Source organism: Cardiocondyla obscurior, linkage group LG01, assembly GCF_019399895.1.
Source record: "Cardiocondyla obscurior isolate alpha-2009 linkage group LG01, Cobs3.1, whole genome shotgun sequence".
Lineage (NCBI taxonomy): Eukaryota > Metazoa > Arthropoda > Insecta > Hymenoptera > Formicidae > Cardiocondyla > Cardiocondyla obscurior.
The window spans coordinates 8,042,047-8,063,651 of NC_091864.1; the positions used below are offsets into that span (position 1 = coordinate 8,042,047).

Here is a 21,605-nt window from a genome sequence, read left to right on the forward strand (position 1 = left end):
TCCCGAAAGTCCAGTCAGTTGGCGCATGTCCATCTGACCGAGAACGAAAACTAGCCTGCACTACTAGTGTGTGCCCCCCCTCCCCCCTCGCTCGCCTTGCATGCATGACTAGTTCCCCTGATTTGGACCTGTTTCGCCATAATAGTAACGACAGCTTCTTTCTCGACCACTGTCTTCATCCTCTTTTTCTCTCTTCTGTCTCTCTTTCTGTCTCTGTCTTTGCTGTCTCTACTTTCTAATTTTCCCGAAACTGAAACTCTTGTTCGATCGTTTATCAACTCTATCTTTCCCCCTATTTATCGCTCTCCCTTTCTTTCTCTACTTAACCTGTGCTGTAATATCGATAAGGTAATACGGCTCTTCGCCGATCGATCGGCCCGATCAGACCGCGCGATCTTCCACCGCATTCACGCGCGTTCTCACGTTCGCCGAACGTTTCCCGTTCTCGAATTCGCCGGTGAAATTGAATCGCCGAACGGTGGTGCGCCGATTGCAGGAGCATACCCAATCCGTCTTCCCCGCTAATGACGAAATCCCCGTGCCGATCGGGCACGTCAGGGGAGACCTCGCAGGTCATCCCCGTCCGACAATTCCGTCCATGTCACACCGCGACATACCGCATCAGGCGGACACTCGTACATGACCACATACACGACCATATTCCACACGAGTTTCCCTTCGAGCAGTGGCGACTTACGCCGAGCCGGTCACACGATCAGTCTTGTCCATATACAGGAACGGTAATACCCTAAACCCTGGGCAATCAACATTCCCGGTGCTCGTGGCCTGCCCCGAGCACCGGGCGTTTACAAAATGTCGATCGACATTAATTTTTAAATTTACAAAAAAAATAAAAAAAAAAAAATGCAACGTCGTCGGCGACGAGAAAGTATAACTTGCCCGGGCTTGATTTTTATTTTTTTTTCTTCCCCCCAGCATTACGTATTTTTTAAATGTACCGAGTACCCTTGTTTGTGACTAAGTGCAAATTCTATGATTAATGTATTCGAATTCGTACGTGGACGGCCGCGAGTTCGCGATAACTTCGTTTACTAGAATTATTAAACTATTATTTTATTAATTCGTATTTATTACCGACGAAGTTTTATTTTATTTCGCGAATTTTTGTCCGGGCACACTCGTGTGATTGGTGTCCAAATTACACTCGGTACTTGCATACATTACATATGAGATACACGCACGATTCATTCCGCTCGCGCGTACGTGCACATACGAATTCGGAAAATGCTACACGTTACTAAAATAAAATTTAAAAAAATAGAAAAAAAAATGTACGCGCCGTGAACGGCCGTCCGTTTTTCTCCCGTGTATATTCGATGTGTCATGTTCATTTTACTTATAACTCATAAACCCGTGTCCGGGTCGATCGCTGGATTTTTACAGATGTGGGGATGATGATGATGCAGACTGGCATGGTGAAGGGAAACACTGCCTACAGCAATTATCTCGACGGTACGCTTATTGCCCGCCTCCTTCGCTATCCTTATCTCGTATACGCGTGTCCACCTGTCGCGACTCGCGAGATTTTGTCAGTACAAAGCACGTGGATCAATAATTTCCAATAGACAATATTCGATTCTATTTAAAGTAAATGCTCTAGTTATTATCGCATTAAATCCTCGTTTATTGTCCTGACAAAGTGCATTCTGCCGGACCCAGCATTTTAAGATATCGCGCTCGCAACGATTATGCATGTGACATTTTGTATGCGGTGTTACAAAAAAAATATATATACAAAATATTAACAAAAAAAATTTTGGCGTCCGGCAGAATCGGGTCAATCCAAGTTGTATAATGAGGTAAGATGGCGTAAGTGATACTCAACATATAACAGCCAAATCGGACTAATTGTCTCTCACTAACCACGTGCACTTACTCCACGGTACCCCGTATACAATACTCTGCTCCACTCGGATCCGTTCGATCCGTACTGTTTATCGTTGGGCTTTTGCTAAAGCTGATGGCATTGAGAAAATTATTGAGCATTGCTCTCTAATGGCAGCATACAAGTTACGTAGCACTGACATTGTTCGCCGCTTCTCCTACTTCGACACGTGGATCGGGACCGACTAACAAGCACGCCCAGTTGGACAATCGGATCGCCATCCGCCGTAAAAAAAAAAGATTAATCAACTATTTGCGTATTACGTTTAGCTTCACTCGTCACAAGTGCGATACAATGGCCGCTTGCGCGCAGATACGCATTCTTGCACGTTGCCGGCCCGCAAATTTTGTGTCCTCACGTTAAATGGCTGTCACCTAACACCAGTCGACGAATTTGTTCATAATATTTCAGGCTTGCTAACGATTATTGTTTATTAACTGTTGTTTCAGTGTGCTTACGTGGAGTTTTATTCACCAGTTCCAGATCATGTCGTGCGTTAAAGTTTGTACAAGTATGCGTTCGCTCTTTTATTTTTTTCACGCGACGCACTTTGATTAGCGTGATTACCGAAAAAGTTGAATAATTTGGAACTGGGAGATATCTTTATATGTGTAAGGCTACCTAAACTATTTCACGCTTTTGTTTTTTATTATTTATTATTAACTGAGTTATGTTAATTGAGCATAAAGAAAATAATTTTTGGGTCGCCTTATATATATATATATATATTTAATATGCAAAAGTTTGCATTGTTTTTGCACAGAGAAACGCTTTTCGTGAAAGTGGCTTTGAAATTTACATCGTAAAGCCATGCACTTACAAATGAGAAAATTATTAAATAAACGTTAGTATGAGTAGAAAATATAAAAATTTCTTAATATTGACTTTCGCGAAAAATGTTTTCTCGTTGTTCGATATCTACATAAGAAATTATATTAATTATTATGAAGTTAAATGTTATTGTAGCAATTTTGGCGTTGGTTAACTTTTGCATTAATTTTGGGCTACATTTAACATGCTAATTACATTATTTTACTAATCCATACTAATTAATTACAAAGTTAAGCAATGGTTACAGATGCTCGTCTTTGACAATTTCACGCAATTGTTCGAGTATGCATTTTATTAATACGTCACAATTTATTTGAGAAATATTTCATTGTCAAGTATTATCAGATATGTTTTCCCTTTCTTACTTTTAATTTCTACCGTATTTTAACAGTTAAGAAAATCTACAGCGCGGTGCGTTATTAAGTACGATATCGATCTGTTCATGCACGTGGAGTTTCCGTTTCCGTGATATACTTTCAATGTCGCTAAGTGCGGGTTGATTAATCGAATTCGACACGCAAACAGAAAGTGCACCAAGATGTAAAGCTTACCTATGAGCTTAAACGGCTTACAGGGACGATGATAATCGATGCCCAGGGTTTATCGAATACATCGGCTAAAAATACCTCATTTCTTCCCCCTCACATGTCGAGCATATTTGACACTACTCACCAACATCACGACAATAACGCCGACACTCTGCAACCGATATTGATTTCAGAGGAAATACTTATTTCTCTTTATACATAATCCCCAAATGAACGAGGTTCAACCGCACTGCGCAAATATATATATACATAATATTATTAATCTCTATATATTGCGACCCTCACAGTAGGCCGAAGTAACTTATGCAATGGTTGTGACACCAGTGTTATAATAATGACTCTCTCCATCGAAGGTCACGTTACGATAAAATGCAACGACGCTCGCGGCTAAGTTGAAATTTATTCGCGATTCTAATTGACGACGTTCAGATCCGTTCCCTGTTTCGAAGTTCGCTTTTCGTCCTTTCGAAGGTAATTTTCAACACAAGGTAAATATCGTATACGTTAAAATATATTAAAATTGATCTCAAGTATATAATTAACGAGAGGCTAATATTTTAATATCGGGGTTGATCGAGAAGAGAAAGTTAAACTAACAAACAGAGAGAAAATGCGGAGATTTCTGATACCCTGATCCTGATAAATCGCACTGAACGTGACATGTCGATCGGGACCACGGATTTAGACCCTACACCCGTTGAGATCCCCGTATCTAGGTTGACATTGTTTTGGTTGTAACAACTAACAGCTCTTTGGTTCTCCTCTCTTCGGGCAGTGGCCACATTCCGGAAAGGCGTTCGAGCTGTTCAGATGGTTGGAAGAGCAAGTACGTATCCCCCGTGTGTAGACTGTGTATCAACCGTTATTCCTTTATCTTAATTCCGAATAGGCAAGATTTATTTTTTTTTTTTTTTTTTTTTTTAAGTAAATTTATCGCGAACGGGGTGTGATTGTGAAAATAGAAAAAGAAAAGCCTGATATACTTCGACACTGCAGCACGGCCTTTGACTCGAAAAAAAAAGCATTGACGTTTTTATTACGATAAAGTGATAATTCCAATTAATTATATGTGATACGCATAAGTAAAAACAACGGTTTTCATTTAACGATGCATAAAAGATGCGCCTTGATATAAACGCTAATACACAGCGGGAGATATGTAATTATTTCGAAACAATGAAAGTAATGAGTTTGTGATTTCATTAAAACGTCTAAATAATGTAAATTTGATCGAAATACAATTTTATAATAATGCACTGTCGCATCAATTGAGAAACGTATTTTTAATTTAATTTTAATATTATCGCGTTATTATCGTTCACGCTGAACAAGATCGATTCAGAGGTCATGCTTAAATAAATTATGGTAAATTAATAATCCCATATAAAATTTTGTATTATTTGCTTAAACGAATACTTTACGCAAAAGGGAAAATTTTTGCTAATCCGGAAGCCTGATTTGAACTTGCTGTATCTGTGGTCTTGACGATTATACATATAAAAATTTAATATATACTTTTCTACAATATGTGTAATTATTTTTATACTTATATTAAAAGTAATAAATTTCAAAATAACATTTGTTATTAATCTCGTTTCATTAAATTCAGTTCTATTCAATAAAATTCTCGTCAAGACCTACTTTATCAAAAACTTTTACGCGGAAGCAAAAAATTAGCGAACTAAAAAAAAAAAAAAAATAATAAATTATCGTTTACATGTTCAACAAGACTAGCACAACGTGCGAAACGTGTCGTAGAAATTGTCGCACCTAATACGAGAAATTCACTCTGTGCTCGCTTGATCTACATAATTTCGCGATAAGTTTTCATAACAAAATTAACGTCGTTGTGCTAATCTCCCAAAGTTCGTTCGGATTGATAAATGGCTCCAGCGTAGAACATCGTTAGTGTTTGAGTCCCTATTGGTGTGGTGTTCTTAACTATTTTGCAACTGAGATTACACTACTATCAGTGTCGTTTTGAATGTAGTTTTCCTAAAAGTTTGTCAGTGTTACTCAATGGTTATTGTTGTGAGTGAATTATGAAATTTTAACGCAACCGAGAACCGGCGCGATGCGATTTGCCTTGAAATATCAAACTACCTCCAGTCGACCTTGCATCGGTGTTCGGTATCTGATAACTCGGCGTGTAATTAGAGATACTTTAGAGCTAGCCCTTTGTTATACGTGGATTTTTACTCGTCCTGTGGCCGAGGCAAACGCTCGTTGATACCAAAGTGAATTAACGTCGTTGTAACCCGATGCTCGCTTCGGTATTCCTTAAATACTTTCGTCGTAAATGTCTCGTGATTAACACATGAGTGTTACCGCTAGATATGGAGTTATCTATGTGTTTTAAAAGTTAACAGAACGCTCTTTGAGTCGGCGGCGCTCAGCATCATCGACGTCCATTCCGCTTTAATAACGGTCAGATGAGCGTACGCTCTTAAATTGACGGCAATAACGCACCGTCGCCCACGACGTCAACGAGTGTTCTGTGCCGTAAAAAAAAAAAAAGAAAAAAAAGTGCTGGCTATCGAAGCAACTCCGCGGACTATTCGATTCGCCGGAGATCAATGAAATGCGCCGATGGCCGTGCGTTGTTCCGATCGCCACGCTTAATTTTTTTTTTTTTTCTCTTTTTTTCTTTCGGAAGCAGATCGGTGTTTGCCGGCTGAGCACCACATCTTTACGGTATTAGATAGACGTGTACACGTGAGCGATGCGCGCGTAAGAAAAGCGTCAATTAATTAACAAAAAAAAAATCTACACGCCGGCACTCCCATCGCTCATTAGAGCTACGCATATATGTATACACTCATCTTACGACTCATGCATAAGCAGCGAGACACGCATATCAGCAATCGTATTAAATCTTAAAGTAACACGTATATACTCACACGTACACGCATATATATATATATATACGGGAATTCGCACGCGAATAATTAACAAAACGACACTCACGTACACGCGCGCGCGCGCGCGCACGGGCTCACGACAGAACACGAGATTCGCAAGCAAATACTCTTTAACTAACTCTCTATATGTGTCTATCTGTCCAAATCTATCTTCTCTCCTCGTCTCCTCCATCACTCCGCATAGGTGAAGACCTCTTGTACGCAAGTAAGTCCAGCGAAAAACGCGGGTGTATATTGGCATTTATATACATATATATATATGCATCTTTTACTTCTGTACATACCTACTGTTTAATATTAACGTACGATAATCACCTGGCCGCGATCGCGTTTACGGGAGGGCGCGATTTAAATTGCGACGCACGGTCACGCGCCGATAGAGACGTAGGGGTTGATCAAACGCGGACGTTCATCGACGCGAGGGATGCCGCACCACCGCAGACGCCACTGCCGGTGAAGCATACTACCTTTTGCACATTTACTCGAACATCCTGTGCCTCGATCTATCTCTCATTTTCCAACCGGCCTGATCTGACAAGCAAACAGGTTAGATCGAGGCCGGCCGAGCAGAGAGATGAAATCTATTTTCGCCGAACGTGAACAACGTCCACGCTCTCAGGTAGATCGCGCGTAAATAGAAAAAAAAAAAAAAAAAAACTCGAAGAATAACAATTGAAAATGAAAAACACTACGACGGATATCCCATTGATTGCAGATAAAATAAAAACAGATTTGATTAAATGGAAAAATACAGCGTGTCGATTTTCGGCGAATTTCGTGCCGCAGTTTAGCGGTGAAAAATTTGCGGCGCGTTCGAGCGTCAATTATTTTCTTTTTTTTTTCAGTTTTTTTAAAATAACGCGCCTCTTACAATTACGGATTTAAACGTGAAAATAAATCAGAATGCGACGTATCTCGCCGTGCAACTCAATCTGTCGACCTATAGTCGTTAGCTTATTAGTTTCTATTTCCGAGAAAGCCAAGACTTCTGCGATTCCGAGTTTTACTGAAGGAAGGAGAGAATTGCACTTCGTGTAGTTTCTGGGAACGCGCTTCCCAGGAAGGAACGTGTCAAAGCGGGACTTCAATTTGCCGAGCAAAGATGAACGGCTGCGAACGGCCTTTGGCTGTTTCTAATTAACGCGGAATTACTTCCATCTCTATGAGGCTTCGAGTAAATGCGTAAAGGGGAATTTCGCGCGAATTGCAGTTTATCCCTCACCCCTCGCGTCGGCTCCGAGGCACCGTTAAATGCAACCGGAAATGCAAATCGTAATCATCGACGCGCTTCGTCCCGTCCGGCTGAGTTCTCACGTCGGTGTCCAAAAAGAGATTTCTCCTTGCGCTTTCAAAAGTAGACAAGCTCTATGATCTTTCATGCACTCTTTCAATTCCTCCCCGTGCTTTTGCAAAGTCTTTATCGTTTTGCACGTAAATTCTCTTTTCCCCGAAGGATGCAAAGCGCGCACTGACAATGCCGAGTAAATATTCACTTTCCGTACGGCTATTATTGCACGTTTAGAACGAGATTATACTGCTAGACTGACGCGAACAGAGACCACAAATCGTATTTATCCCCGCGTTTTCGTAAAAAATAAGCGAAACCGTTTTGCTAGTTATTTCAAATCGATCGCGCACCCCCTCTGTTTGCGTCATCTTCGGCATGAATTAAATGTGTTTTAGGCACCTGCACGTTTACGATCGTAAGTCGATTTTAGTATCACGTTATATACGTTCCAGCAATATGGACGAAATTTTATTAATATTAAAATTTTCGTAAAAGCCGTCTGGCTCTAATCATTAACTCGTCCATGTTGTTCCGGACCGTTTAGCTGTTAGAAATTCAAAACTACACGTTTATTTCTACAATTTTAATGGTATTGTTTTCTTTATGACATTTGTTTCTTTAGCGCAATACTGAAAGGCCGTTTCAGGTTGATATCTTTCGTAAATGTATACCTCGTATTCTCATATCGATGCAATATGTATATAGAATATTTATTAAAATTTTTTCTTTTTCTAATTAATAATTTACGTATACGTGACAAAATTTTTTTACGTTTATTTGTTACACTTCTAGATTTTAGCACAAGGTAAGGAAAAGCTATAGCTGTGATTTTTATGTAATCAATACGAAAAATATAAAAAAATCAACTATGTTATTTTATTTTTTTTTTTTGAATTACCGCGCAACGCTGAAACGGAACTTTGCTTTTAGAAGTTTATAGCTCAGATTTAGTATTGTCCAACACGATAGAGTAGCGACTAGGCCTTAGGTAATTAGTTAGGGTAGCTAACATGTGTAGTGGTTTGTTACAGACGACCACCATCCTCCCCCCACATTCACTCCGCCAGAACTGCCCAAGATGGTTCACGTAAGAGGTACAGTTACACCTCAATCAAAAACCATGCTACAGTCTCGCAAGCTGCCCTTTCTAATTTCGATTGGCAATATAACACGAATACATTGACGACAAAGTTGTTCGGCAATTAGCGAACACGGCGACTTTAAAGAGAATCGCCGCTCTCAATTGGCATTTTGATACGCTTCGTCAGAGCTCGCTTGAGCGATAGGTTCTTGGATACGTCATGTTCTACTGTGATTTATTTTTTTCTTTTTATCGAAGTATGACGTGTTAATTTCACATTACTGAATTTGGAGAAAGTAAAAGAAAAAAAAAGCTGATACGTAAAGAATTATCAGTTTGTCGTTTTATTTATGATTGTGACTGCATATGCTAATGCACTGCTCTCGTGTGTATTACTTTCTCCATTATTGATAGCACTGCATGGAGTTGTTTAACATACTCGATTCTTATTCATACTATTCTGTCATTTTATTTCTGACGTAGTGTATATTGAAAACTATAAATTTACATCTCGTTACTTTAATAATTACTCCTAATAAAATTGAGATTATCTTACTTTTTTAAAGAAGTTGCTTATAAAAATCTAGACGAAGATTGATTTTATATTTTCTCGAATTTACCGAAATTTATTAAATTAGTTTGCACAAAACGTGATTTTTAGTATAGTCGCAATAGCATTCGATAGTCTTATAAAATTTATTTTTGGAATTATTCATTCACCATTTGTAAAGCATTCGATACGTTTCGCATATCTTAACGAATAAAATATAGCTATCTTTACTGATTTCTTTATTCTTTTTTAAGTAGAAATATATATTACATGCGACAGACTGTGCGTATCATTCTTAAAAGTGCTTGTTCGAAAAGAGAAATAAACAGATAATTTTCCGCGTAATACTGACAATTATTTTTCAATATACCAAGTTTTTGTGTCAATTAATTTTTTTTTATTAAATTGCAAAAATTGTTAAAAAGCGCGAATCAAAAATTCTCTTTGCACGTAAAGATACTAAATATGTAAAAAAAAATTAATTGTAATTAACTCGCGTAATTAAAATGTTCAAAATATCTATTGGTGCTCGTCTGCGTAAGTAGAAAATTGTTTCTAATCACGCAAATGTTTCTCATACTTTTACGTCAATTTATAAAATTAAATGCAAATATATTATAAAATTAAGATTTCTCACGTCGAATATCTTCTTTTTTTTTCTTTTTAGTTTACGAATAACCTTATTTAACGTAATATTCAGATTATAAATTAAATATATGTCGAGTTATTTTTTTGACAGCATAAGTCTGAGAAACGTTACTTTAGCTCAAGTAATTTTTACCAAATTAATTTCTCCCCTTAAATTTTATGTATCGTAAATAGAAACTTTTCTCTCATACGTTTAGAATGTCTGTTCCATTGGGTCGTTAACTTTGTGAAACGCGCTTTTTAAATCGTTCGTATATTGTTGCTTTCAGTTGTATGAAAATGAATTTATAGTTGTATATTTAGCACGGTAGATTAATGGTTTTTAATATATGAAAGTTTTAATTTGGTAATATCTGTGTTTGTTGGAGAATATGTGTGAACATCATTCACTTCATCATTTTGTTCCATCATTGCAGAAAATAGTTATTCAAGAAACTACCGTGATAGACACCATATATTGTCTCCCGTTAATTTTTACATTTTCGCACTATTTGCAATTAATTCTAAACCAAATGTTACTCTTACTTACATAATAAATAAAAGAAAAAAAATTTTCTTTGACTTGAAATTTTTTTTGGAAACAATTATTCAGCAGTTACTTTATTAAAAAAAATGTATAACCTTAAATTTTTTTATAATGTAAATTTATATGAAAAAAAGTAAATTTCTTAAGATAATTATTTTAATTTATAATATCTTATCACGGAAGAAGAATTAATGCATTTTGAAACATTTTGAAAATTTTGTAATTAAGAGATTTCTAATTTAATTATTAATTTTGTGATATGAAAATTGAAGTATTGGGTAAAGTATGCGCGTCTGTAAGCATGGGGTTGTAGGCTCATCATCACCGAAGTAATACGCGCTCTAATGGGGGGGAGTTAGGTCACGATCAGTGTGACATTCTAATTATCTCATTGTTGCTTTGCCTATCGACGACAAATAGGATGCTCAGATTTGTAATTAACACAAATTCTATCCGTTTTAGGTGAAATCAGCCGTGAACGAGACGACCCGAGTGGTAAGTTTCAATCACGACGCAATATTAATTAATTCAATCTACTCATTTTTTTGTCGAGCTAATTGGAAATTAATTATTAAATAATTACCATAAATGAACAACTTGTTTAATACAAAGTGTCCCTTTTTTTATATCAATGATATTATTGCGCCGATAAAATTGTTAATAAATAATCTCTTTGCGTTGCAGTCATGAGAAATCATCGAAACTCCATCGGGATGACCGTGATAAATTCGACGAAGCAGGTCAACAAGGTGAAACCGAACGTAAATCGAACTACGAACGACAGTCTGTCCAGCCCGAATCAGCCGTATTATCAGAGGTATCTAATTATCCGTAGTGCATTACAATTTCATCATCACCTAACATACGCATTCAAACATCATGATCACTTACATCGCCATCATATATAAGAAGATACATTTATTCATGATTATCGCTGACAAGAGTACGCCTGTTTTGCATCCAGTCAAAGCAATATATGCGAATTTCGCTACTGAGAATTAACAGTAAAAAGGCGAGAAGCGATCTTTCCACTGCAATACCAGGATTTTGATTAATATACATATATATATATATATATATATATATATATATATATATATATATTTTTCTTTTTTATCACTTTATGGCGAGAATTACAGTGCACTCGACATTTGATACCGACACGTATTTTCTAAACAATGAGAATCGCTTCCTTCTCTGAATCGCTTAAATCTGTTTTTTTTTTTTTTTTTTTTTTAAGTACGCTACAATCTTTCTCTATCCTGCCGTGCAAACGTTAATTTATATTTTTTTATTTTCCTAGAATTACAAAACTTCCCGAGTGGAAATCGAGCCCAGCCGTTATCTAATGTTCTAATAATTAGCTAACCAATTCGTGGCCAGCTAATTATTCTAATCTGCGCGATCTAACCACTAGCTGCAAAATCAGAATAGCTAAATGAATTTCCACTCGGGTTATACAATGTACTTCTTATAGCTGCACGATTAGAGTTACACCGATATTTTCACGAGTAATGTACGAGGGTTATTCAAATTATAACAAAATTCAAATTGAACGGCAAGCAAGATAAAATTCTTACCAAGCCGTGTATAAAAACTATCCTGTATTCGTAATAATAATAATATGTTGTAATATTTTTCTAATCAAATCGAACCATGTATTTTGAATAACCTAATTATACGTGTCACGTATTATAAAGTGTGCAGTTCTTAATATGCCTTTTGTAATAATTTTCTTTTTTTTTTTTTCTGTAAATGTGTATAATTCAGCCAAATGATATTAATCCATATTAATAAGACAACATCCTTTGATCGAGTGCACTAGGATGATTTGCACATTAATGTACGAGCGACTTTCGCATTAGCATTTTTCTAGCATGTTGTTAAAATTGTTGAACATACGATCCATAACCCGCCAAGATTTAATGCACCGATTCTCGGTAGAGATCTTCCATGCGATCCAGAATCATCTATCTACGGTCGAGGGAATAATTTCAATACTTGTATTTTAACGAAATCGCGATTTGATGTTAAAAAAAAAAAAATTTTTTTTTTTCCCTCCCCTTTTTTCTGTGGAAGGACGTATAGCCCGATCGCGCGGATGCACCGCGGTTTCCGGCGTGTCGTTCGAAATGAAACTATATTAGATACGAAATCGGTTCGCGGGAAATAAAAGAGATGGATGTGTCTTCTGTCGTTTCGTTTCGACTGTTGACAAAGGGCGCCGCAAACTTGAACGACAAACGGCTCGCATAAATCACGAGAGAAATCGCGCGAGAACGACAGCCACTTGTACTACTACGCTGTCGGATGGTGCGAGTAACTACAGGCTACAGGTGGTCGTTGACATTTTCCGATGAACCTGTTACACGTTCGCTAGATTAGTTTCTACAATTTCTCTCCGTTGTTATTCCAAGATGCCGCGCATCCGATACCTTTCGCTAATAAACACGCGCGGATCTCTCGCGTAAGATCACACGATTCGTTACGCTAGTCGCAATATTTCCTTTCACAATTCGAATCACCCTGATTTAATTGCTGAAGAGTCATTTATCACCGTCATCATTATATCTTTCATCAACCGGACCATGTCAAAGAGAAAGAAAGAGAGAGAGAGAGAGAGAGAGAGAGAGAGAGAGAGAGAGAGAGAGAGAGAGAGAGAGAGAGAGAGAGAGAGAGAAAAAAGAGTGTATGTCGTCTGAGAACAGATTCAACGTTACGCAAACCTTCTGATTCCAGATCGCAAGAGGAGTCCGCATACGCTGGCTACCATCTCGCCTACGAAGTCAAAAAGCTCATGTACGCTTCTGTTGTTAACGCTATCTTGTATTGTGACGTGATTATGCGACTGCTTTACCCCATGATTGTGTAACGATAATGAACATGCCCCCTGCATGTCGAGTGATAAACGCACTCAATTAGTCCGTCAAATTAAATGTGCAACATAGGTGAATTTTTTTTATTTCTCGCCGCTACGAAAAAAGCAAATTATTATAACCGAGGATAAATATCGCGGGCAGTATCTTCCGCGATCTTGAATTATCCATTCTATTACAATGTCTTTAGCCGAGGTTGTGTGGCTACATGTCGTATAACGCGACTGTAAAAAAAGTATGGAAGCCCGCAAGAGTTTTACGAGGACACTTAATCTCGAAAACCATGCGCCACTGGCATTAATGACGCTCGTAAAAATATGTGGGTGTCGTACGTGAGAATGCGAGTTTCGACGGCCATTTATGTCCCGTCCAGAATGCGTGAAAAATCGCGTGTTGCAGAAAAATATCACGTTGACCGACATTTTTCATGCTCTGAATAATTTGAATTAATCGCGAATTAATTATGGAAGAAGTACGAAATTACAACAATGGGAGGTAAAATAAACACAAACAGACGCGCGTGCGAACGCAATGTACGACTACGTAACGTTTCAACGAATTACGGATGAGAATCGCAAGTCTAAAAGCAATTCCGCTTAAACCTTCATCGGCTAGACAATGTACGAGCATGTAACACGAGAGCTTAATATCTTCGGACATTTCTATAGCCGTTTTCCCTTAATACTCGTTACATTTACGTAATTTATTACCCAGTTTACACTCGTTCTAAAATATAATGTAATAATTAGTAGTGCTAGATGACAGAAAACGATGTGATGTGTACGAAATGCATGCGAGAGTGTGACTTCACGGTCTTGATTAATTCCACAAGAGCTTGAAAATCAATTTCAAGTATATAATTTTTACCGATAGTTACTTTTTTTTTTTTTTTTTTTTTTTTTTCTCTATCAACTCTCTTCCGATATTCCTCTATTATCGATAAATGTCGAATTATTATGACTATCATGGACGACAAATGTATTATACTTATAATTTTGTTCGTTTAATTGTAATGTACGATTTCTTTTTTCAGGCCAACGAGCCGAGCTTCGGGTGGCACAAACATTAACAACAACGGCGGCCTTCAGGTCGGGATCGCCGACGATCAAGCGAAAGATTTCGATTTCGAGAAGACCGAGATGAAGTACGATTCAACGGGGATGTTTCACTGGAGCCCATCCCGTAGTCTCGAAGACTGCATCCTGGATCGTAACCAGGCAGCGATGACAGTTCTTAACGGGCACGTCGTCGTTTGCCTGTTCGCCGATCCCGACTCGCCCCTCATCGGACTGAGGAACCTTGTCATGCCATTACGAGCTTCCAATTTTCATTACCACGAGCTTAAACACGTAGTGATAGTCGGATCGGTGGACTACATACGCCGCGAGTGGAAAATGTTGCAGAATCTACCAAAGATATCGGTTCTAAATGTGAGGAAACGGTTTTTATTTTGCCTAACGCGCGTCGCGATTATTTTCCTATGGAGATATTAATTTCTTGTTAAATAATTTTTCCTATTAAATAAGATTTGAAAATTAAATTAAGATTTAAAGAAATCGCATGGTTATTGTATCGATATGTAATGTTGCTACTTCTAATTTATTAAAAAAAAAAAAAAAAAAAAGAAAACAAAATTTGCTGACGCAAAATAAAAATAACGAAAAATAATTTCGCGATGGAAATTCTTTTGCCGTAGCTTTTATTTTTGCTCGAATTACGTTTTTCCAGGGTTCGCCATTAAGTAGAGCCGATTTGCGTGCCGTTAACGTGAATCTATGCGACATGTGTTGCATCCTGTCGGCTAAAGTGCCTAGCAATGATGACCCCACCCTCGCCGACAAGGAAGCTATTCTCGCATCCCTTAATATCAAGGCCATGACTTTCGACGATACAATCGGTGTGCTTAGCCAAGGTATGAACCCTTTATCTATATCTTAGAAAAGGAGAACTGTCGTTTCTCCGTTAAAACCGCGGTCTATTAAATTAAAAGTAAATTAAAAGCTACAAATTACAACAGATAATGAACAAGGTAATTTGATCGCAGTTGGCAGCCCAAGCGTTTTGCATCGTCGCGGATCCGTTTATGGAGCGAATGTGCCAATGATCACAGGTAAAAAAAAAAAAAATATTTTATCCGATCCCTCAGAAATTGATTACATTATTATTTCAACAAAAACAAAGTCTACTAAATATTCCCACAATTAATTAAACGTTTTAATTATAGCAAAGAAAATTGTTTTCTTTTCCTTTTTTTTTTAAACTTTTAAATGTTAAATATCGCGAGTGGTATTCATTTCCGTTCACGGCTACTTTGTTTCTATTCTAGAACTTGTAAATGATAGCAACGTGCAGTTTCTTGATCAGGACGATGACGATGACCCGGATACGGAACTCTACCTCACTCAGCCTTTCGCCTGCGGTACTGCTTTTGCAGTCAGTGTATTAGATTCTCTCATGTCTACGGTCAGTATTGAAAATGCACTTCCCGGCTTATGCATTATCGATCAATAACGTACCCGACAACGTCTGTTATTTTGCAGTTACAGTTAATTAATATTATCGTTTCGCAAGACGTAATAACAAAAGCGCGTATTTTCGCAGACGTACTTCAACCAAAATGCGCTGACCTTGATTCGGTCATTGATCACTGGTGGAGCTACGCCGGAGCTGGAATTAATCCTGGCTGAAGGGGCAGGCTTAAGAGGGGGGTACAGGTAGGAATTTTGATAATATTCGCGGTCTTAATCGTTATTAAAAAAAAAATTTTTCGCGGATATTACATGTGTGATTTTAACTGATTCGCAGTACGCCAGACAGCCTGGCTAATCGGGACAGGTGTCGCGTTAATCAGATCGCGTTGAAGGATGGACCGTTGTCTCAATATGGCAATGGCAAGTACGGTGAACTCTTTGTCGGAGCATTAAAGTCATTCGGAATACTATGTATTGGCTTGTACAGGTACAGGTACGACTTTTTTCTCCCTTTCTCAATGGTATTTTTTGGATTATCCTACGTACATATATTTTATATTCTATACATTGTACATATTACTGTTCGAAAACAGCGAATACTCCGATTGCTCCCGTTATTGTATCGCCTTTTATTATCTTTTAACTACTCATGACTTACTAAGTGATTTATGATTTTTCTGCCACACACCTTTTACATTTTGCGTTTTTGCATGACGGAAAAAAAAACGTAACAAAAAGCAACAAACCGTAAGTTGCTCTCATCCAAAAAATACCTATGCACCATTTTATTACTTTTTTCTTTTTAAATCTCTTTCTCTTTATTTCTTTTTCTTGTTACGTCATCTTGTCGTTTATTTAGCATTTAGTTGTCACTAACGTATGTTTAGTTTAGCTTAGTTTTATTTTAATTTAGTTTAATTTTGATTGGTTAATTAGTTAAATTGGTGTGTAAAGTTCAGTTCGTGTTATTCGTTTGTTACCTCGATACTTGTTCGCTAACGTTACCTCGCATTTTTTTAGGTTTCGACAAAGTAAAGAATCGCAGAATGACGGGACACACGAAACTTCTTCCAAACGATACGTGATTACAAATCCACCTGATGACTTCCCTCTATTAGACACAGACCAGGTACCGCGTTTTATATAATCTCATTAATTATGAAAGATTTATAATTAAGCATTTTTTTTCTTATTCATTATTTCTAATTCGTCAGGTTTTCGTGCTGATGCAATTTGATCCGGGTCACGAATACAGGCCGAGCAGAGGTGCCCGTGGCAAGGACGACTCCTCCTGATTGTTGCTGTGTAGCGCCCTCACCGATGGACCATATTCGTACATCTAATCGTGCATTAGAAACCATCGTGCAGTCCGTCGTCCCTACAACTGTCCTGTCTTCGTCGGAAAGCGCCGCTGTATGATAACGCGCGCTATCAACGGGTTATCGCGAATAATTGTTCACAAGGCGGATTGCAACCATAACCATTATCTTCGATCGACCGACACATACAGCGACAGTGCATAGCAAACAACGCTTAATCGCCGATTCGATCATTCCTAGCAAGTTTTACCTCGTTCGCCCCGCATGGAAGCATTCGGAAGAATAACGGAAGCCTAACGAACAAATCGTCGCGGAGAAAACGACGGGGGGAAAAGATGAGGAAGGACGTGCCGGAAGAAGAGGACACTGGGCAAGGGGCAACGGAATGTGGCATGATGCTATGCGGTCCGAGGGTAGCTACACATCTCTCTTTCTTTATTCGAGTCGATCGTCTTCGTCTCGAAGACGACGCTGTAAGAACTGAACTAGACACTTCGCAAAGCGTAACACTGTGTTATTAAGTCCCCCGATTGATCCTTCGCGGCTGGGAAAAAAAAATGGCAAGTGAACGGGAGAAGAGACATATACATAACTTAAAGTTCTAGCACGTGGCTTAGCCCCGACGAGCGCTGTGGAATTGCAGTATCCCGCGCGGTGGTACGAACAAACAATCGCCGTCACGGTAGAAAAAAAAGAAAAAAAAAAACGTATCCGGTTTCTTTTTTTTTCTTTTTCCTACCGGCACGTGTTAATGTATATAATACGTAATCCAGAGAACACCGTTTGTTCGACGTTCTGTGAGAGGGCGATGAGACGACGGGAGGAAGAGGAGGAGTGCAACGGGAAAACTGAACGCGATTTCGCCCCTTAACGGGATCGACTCCTCTCGTCCCGATCTCGCGTCGGGCTCTCGTGGACGGTGCCGGACTTACTATGCGTAAACCCTTACCTCGTGTGTCTTGTTTTACGACTACCGAAAAGAAAGAAGGAAAATCTCAATCAAGCACTTTCTACAGGCTCTATATACATAAACATATATGTATATATACGTATACATATATTCATATAGATAAAGCTACGATAAAATACCCTTTTCCACACAACTTTAAGTATAAATCGTCTATATATCGGTATATATACATTATAGGTATATATGCACATATAGAGATATATATATACACATTAATGTATATATATATATATATATATATATATATATATACATACATATGTATACACATAGCATTCTCTTTTATATATTTTTGTGAAACTCACGTGTGTACATATACGGACGTGCATATACATATATATATATATATATATATATATATATATATATATATATATATATATGTATATATATATATATAAAAAGAAGGAGAAATATACATATGTGTAAAAGACATATACGTATACACATTTATACACATATGCTCTGTTCTCCTTTCGTACACACATACACGTACAGTCTTTCTGTCTTTCGTGCATTCTCTCTCTTTCCTTTTTTCTTTTCTTTTTTTTTATCTCGTCTGTTGCACGTACATACGTGTACGCTCATACAACGCAGATCTTTTCGTTCATACGTCGAAGAGAAACACGCACACGTAATCGAACACATACGAGAACAGGCATGTACATCGTGACGTACAATTCGATTCACATACTTATACTAACATACACACATACATCTCTCTTTTTCTCTCTCGTTTCCCTTTCTTTTCCTCTCTCTCTTTATCTTTCTCTCTCTTTATATAAATACATGCACATACACGCAGAGTTGAAAATTAAACCGGAAATTGCACGGTATTCGAGAAGAAAGAAGTGTTTAAAAAAAAAAAAAAAAGAAATTTGTCGACGACGATAAACGTATACACGTCGACCGCCACGAGATACCGATTTCGTCGCATAATCGGACGCCGCAAATTGAAGATGTAAGAAAAGAGAAAGAGAGAGAGAGAGAGAGAAGAGAGAGAGAGAGAGAGAGAGAGAGAGAGAGAGAGAGAGAGGAAAAAGAGGCCGCGAAGCAGACAGATTAAGAAATTAGCTGTGGTAGTCGCTGCCGTGTTTCGTATTACGCGTACACCTTGTATAAATGTCGTCATCGTCGTCGTGTCGTCGTCGTCGTCGTCTTCGTCGTCGTCATCGTCGCCGCCGCCGCCGCCGCCGCCGCTGCCGCTACGCCGCTGTTGCTGCTGCTGCTGCTGTTTGCAATATCCACGTGCACTACTCACTGCCACTGCAGTTCATGTTAATATCGTTGTGTACATAACTTTCTATGTATAGCTCGAGTGCGTCAAAAAAAAAAAAAAATTAAAAAAAAAAAGAAAAATAAAAAGAAAAAAAAAAAGAAAAGAAAAGAGGCAAGGCGAGGCGCGCGAGGTGCACGCACCCTGCCAAGTACAAAGGTCACATAGCGTCGGTCGCATAGGGCTGAGCTGCACTGACAGTCCGAATTTCTGGTCGGCGAATTTATCGTACCTTCGCTGAGGCAGGCGTTAATTTACGCGAACGAAGAAAAAAAAAAAGAAAGAAACTCAATGACTTAATGAGAAAAATTGTGAAACGTTTGTACGATAAGGGAAAAAAAATGTAGCTAATACTATTCGGCCGGACGATGTCGGTGCAACCAGCTCGAGGGTTGTCGTTAGCGCAGGGTCATAAAATCTCGCGGTTCGTGTGAAAAAGGTAGCTTTATCGTTGAAACGTCCGAATCTCGATCGCCGGACCGCACGAGGCTGCATCGCGAAGATACTTCGTTCTCAGCACAAACCAAATATAGTTTTGCACCACCTGTTACGCCTGCATTCGCGCGTTGAGATCGAGGGAACGATAAACCTTGGCGTTAATTAACTTATCCGACGGATTATCTTCTCGATTGTAAAATTCGGAGAGCAGTTACGTGTGTAGCTTAGAGAATTAGAACGTCTAATGGTGCAAAACTCTCTTTGAAGTGCGTGTACATTTCCGTTAAACGAGATGGTTTTCTTTCTTGAGTTGCAAAATTGATCCCTCACCTTTCGCAGATTATAGCCGCGAGTAACTAGCTTATAAAATTTCGAAGTTTCCGGTGTCAATATATGTAGAATTAAATAGATTATTTTCTTCGAAGAGTTTTATGTAGTATATTCCGAAGATGCATATCAATGGAAAATGTAAATTGCTGGGTGTTTATACGACGATTGTAATTTTGGTTATCAGTTTCTTTATTAATTTATTAGTTTCTTTATTAATTTATTAGATTCTTTATTAGTTCATTAGTTTTTAGTTTCGTTTGCAGTTAGATGCTTCTAATTTTTCTTGTCTCTCAAGTTTTATAACGAAGGAGCGTTTGTCAGTGAAATATGGAAATACGAGCGAGTCTTTCGCGTTTCGAGCGCCGGAGTGAGCTTCAGAAGAGCTTCGGCGACTCTGTCTCGCCTTGATGCGATTCTATATGAAAATAATACAAATTCGTGCAAGTTAGATTTTGCGGAAGTCGCTTATCGAGCGACAAAAAAAATGAAAATTCGTTGGAGCCTTGTGTAGAGTTTTAGATGATCGGTCGAGAATTGCGTCGCGCGAGGCGGGCCGAATTTTGAAGAAGAAGAAACTTAAGACTTTTAAGTTTTTACCTGCTGATTTACTTTTTTGCTACGTTTTCGTAGTTTTGATATATCTCTTCCCGACATGTGTAATTAATTAATAACTATGAATTAACACGGATGAATGGATTTCCGCGCAATTACAGTGATCCCACGGGTACTATTAAAAAGAAAAAAAATTAATTACGTTACTTGGATAAGTTTGCAGATTGTACGAGGGATTTACGGCTGGCCGGTCGCGCGTCGCGAATCATTCATGCACTCTCTTTAAGGATTAAATCACGCACCGATTCAATCGATATCATTAACCGTCACGTTTTCGTTGCGTCGCGCGGAACAAATCTGACGCATTTGTGTGCATGTGAATCGTGTGTGTATCTAAACGATGTATATACTTTAAAGTATATGTAAGCCCATACGAACTCGAACAAAGAGCCCAAAGTGGTTCAAGATATAAGTATATATGGGGATTTAAAAAAATGTATAAAAAAAAGAAAAAAAAACGAAAAAAAAAGAGAAGAGGGAATTAATGGCGCGCTGAGCGTACGCCACCTCATTGACCTCATCTAATGCTTTTTTATCTGTACATTTACAATTTGTGTACCAATGAGGAACGTTGTTTAATCATGTTGTTGATGTTATTGTTAAAGAATGAGATTCAATATTGTACATAACTATATATTCATTATAATTGATGATATAAATAATTATATACATAAAAGAGTAAATCCCCCAGAGAGTTCCCTTATGCCTCGCGTTTCGGTATGCGGATCCACGTCACTTTGTAATAAAAAGACAAGTACTTTACAAACCTATGCTGGGCGGGATGAAACTGCCGGCATGACAATCGTTTCGCAATACATTTATGAAAGTGGCGGAAAAATGTCTCTGCTACGATTCGATATTTTTATTTTTTTTTAATTATTATTTATATATATATATATATATATATATATATGTATTATGTTGGATTATTTGTTCGATATGCCGGCAGGAATTGTCTGTAAGCTCTTGATTTGTATTTGTTAGCTACATAGAATTTGATAGCTCAGTGTTGTA

General features: G+C 38.1%; 1 protein-coding gene across 2 annotated transcripts in view; it reads left to right on the forward strand.

The window, feature by feature from the left end:
* Window positions 1-21,357, forward strand: part of Slo (calcium-activated potassium channel slo) — an 85,032-nt gene extending 63,675 nt beyond the window's left edge. Inside the window, exons 14-27 of one of the 2 annotated variants that reach the window (XM_070665852.1) lie at window positions 1,405-1,473; window positions 4,061-4,111; window positions 8,526-8,588; window positions 10,762-10,794; window positions 10,984-11,116; window positions 13,039-13,098; window positions 14,209-14,605; window positions 14,904-15,087; window positions 15,220-15,285; window positions 15,502-15,638; window positions 15,777-15,889; window positions 15,981-16,139; window positions 16,667-16,775; window positions 16,861-21,357. In XM_070665852.1, the coding sequence (XP_070521953.1) occupies window positions 1,405-1,473; window positions 4,061-4,111; window positions 8,526-8,588; window positions 10,762-10,794; window positions 10,984-11,116; window positions 13,039-13,098; window positions 14,209-14,605; window positions 14,904-15,087; window positions 15,220-15,285; window positions 15,502-15,638; window positions 15,777-15,889; window positions 15,981-16,139; window positions 16,667-16,775; window positions 16,861-16,941 (1,655 nt within the window). In that variant the 3' untranslated portion in view covers window positions 16,942-21,357. The remainder of the gene's footprint in view (window positions 1-1,404; window positions 1,474-4,060; window positions 4,112-8,525; window positions 8,589-10,761; window positions 10,795-10,983; window positions 11,117-13,038; window positions 13,099-14,208; window positions 14,606-14,903; window positions 15,088-15,219; window positions 15,286-15,501; window positions 15,639-15,776; window positions 15,890-15,980; window positions 16,140-16,666; window positions 16,776-16,860) is intronic. The other variant, XM_070665859.1, reaches the window with a different exon arrangement.
* The last annotated feature ends 248 nt before the right edge of the window (window positions 21,358-21,605 follow it).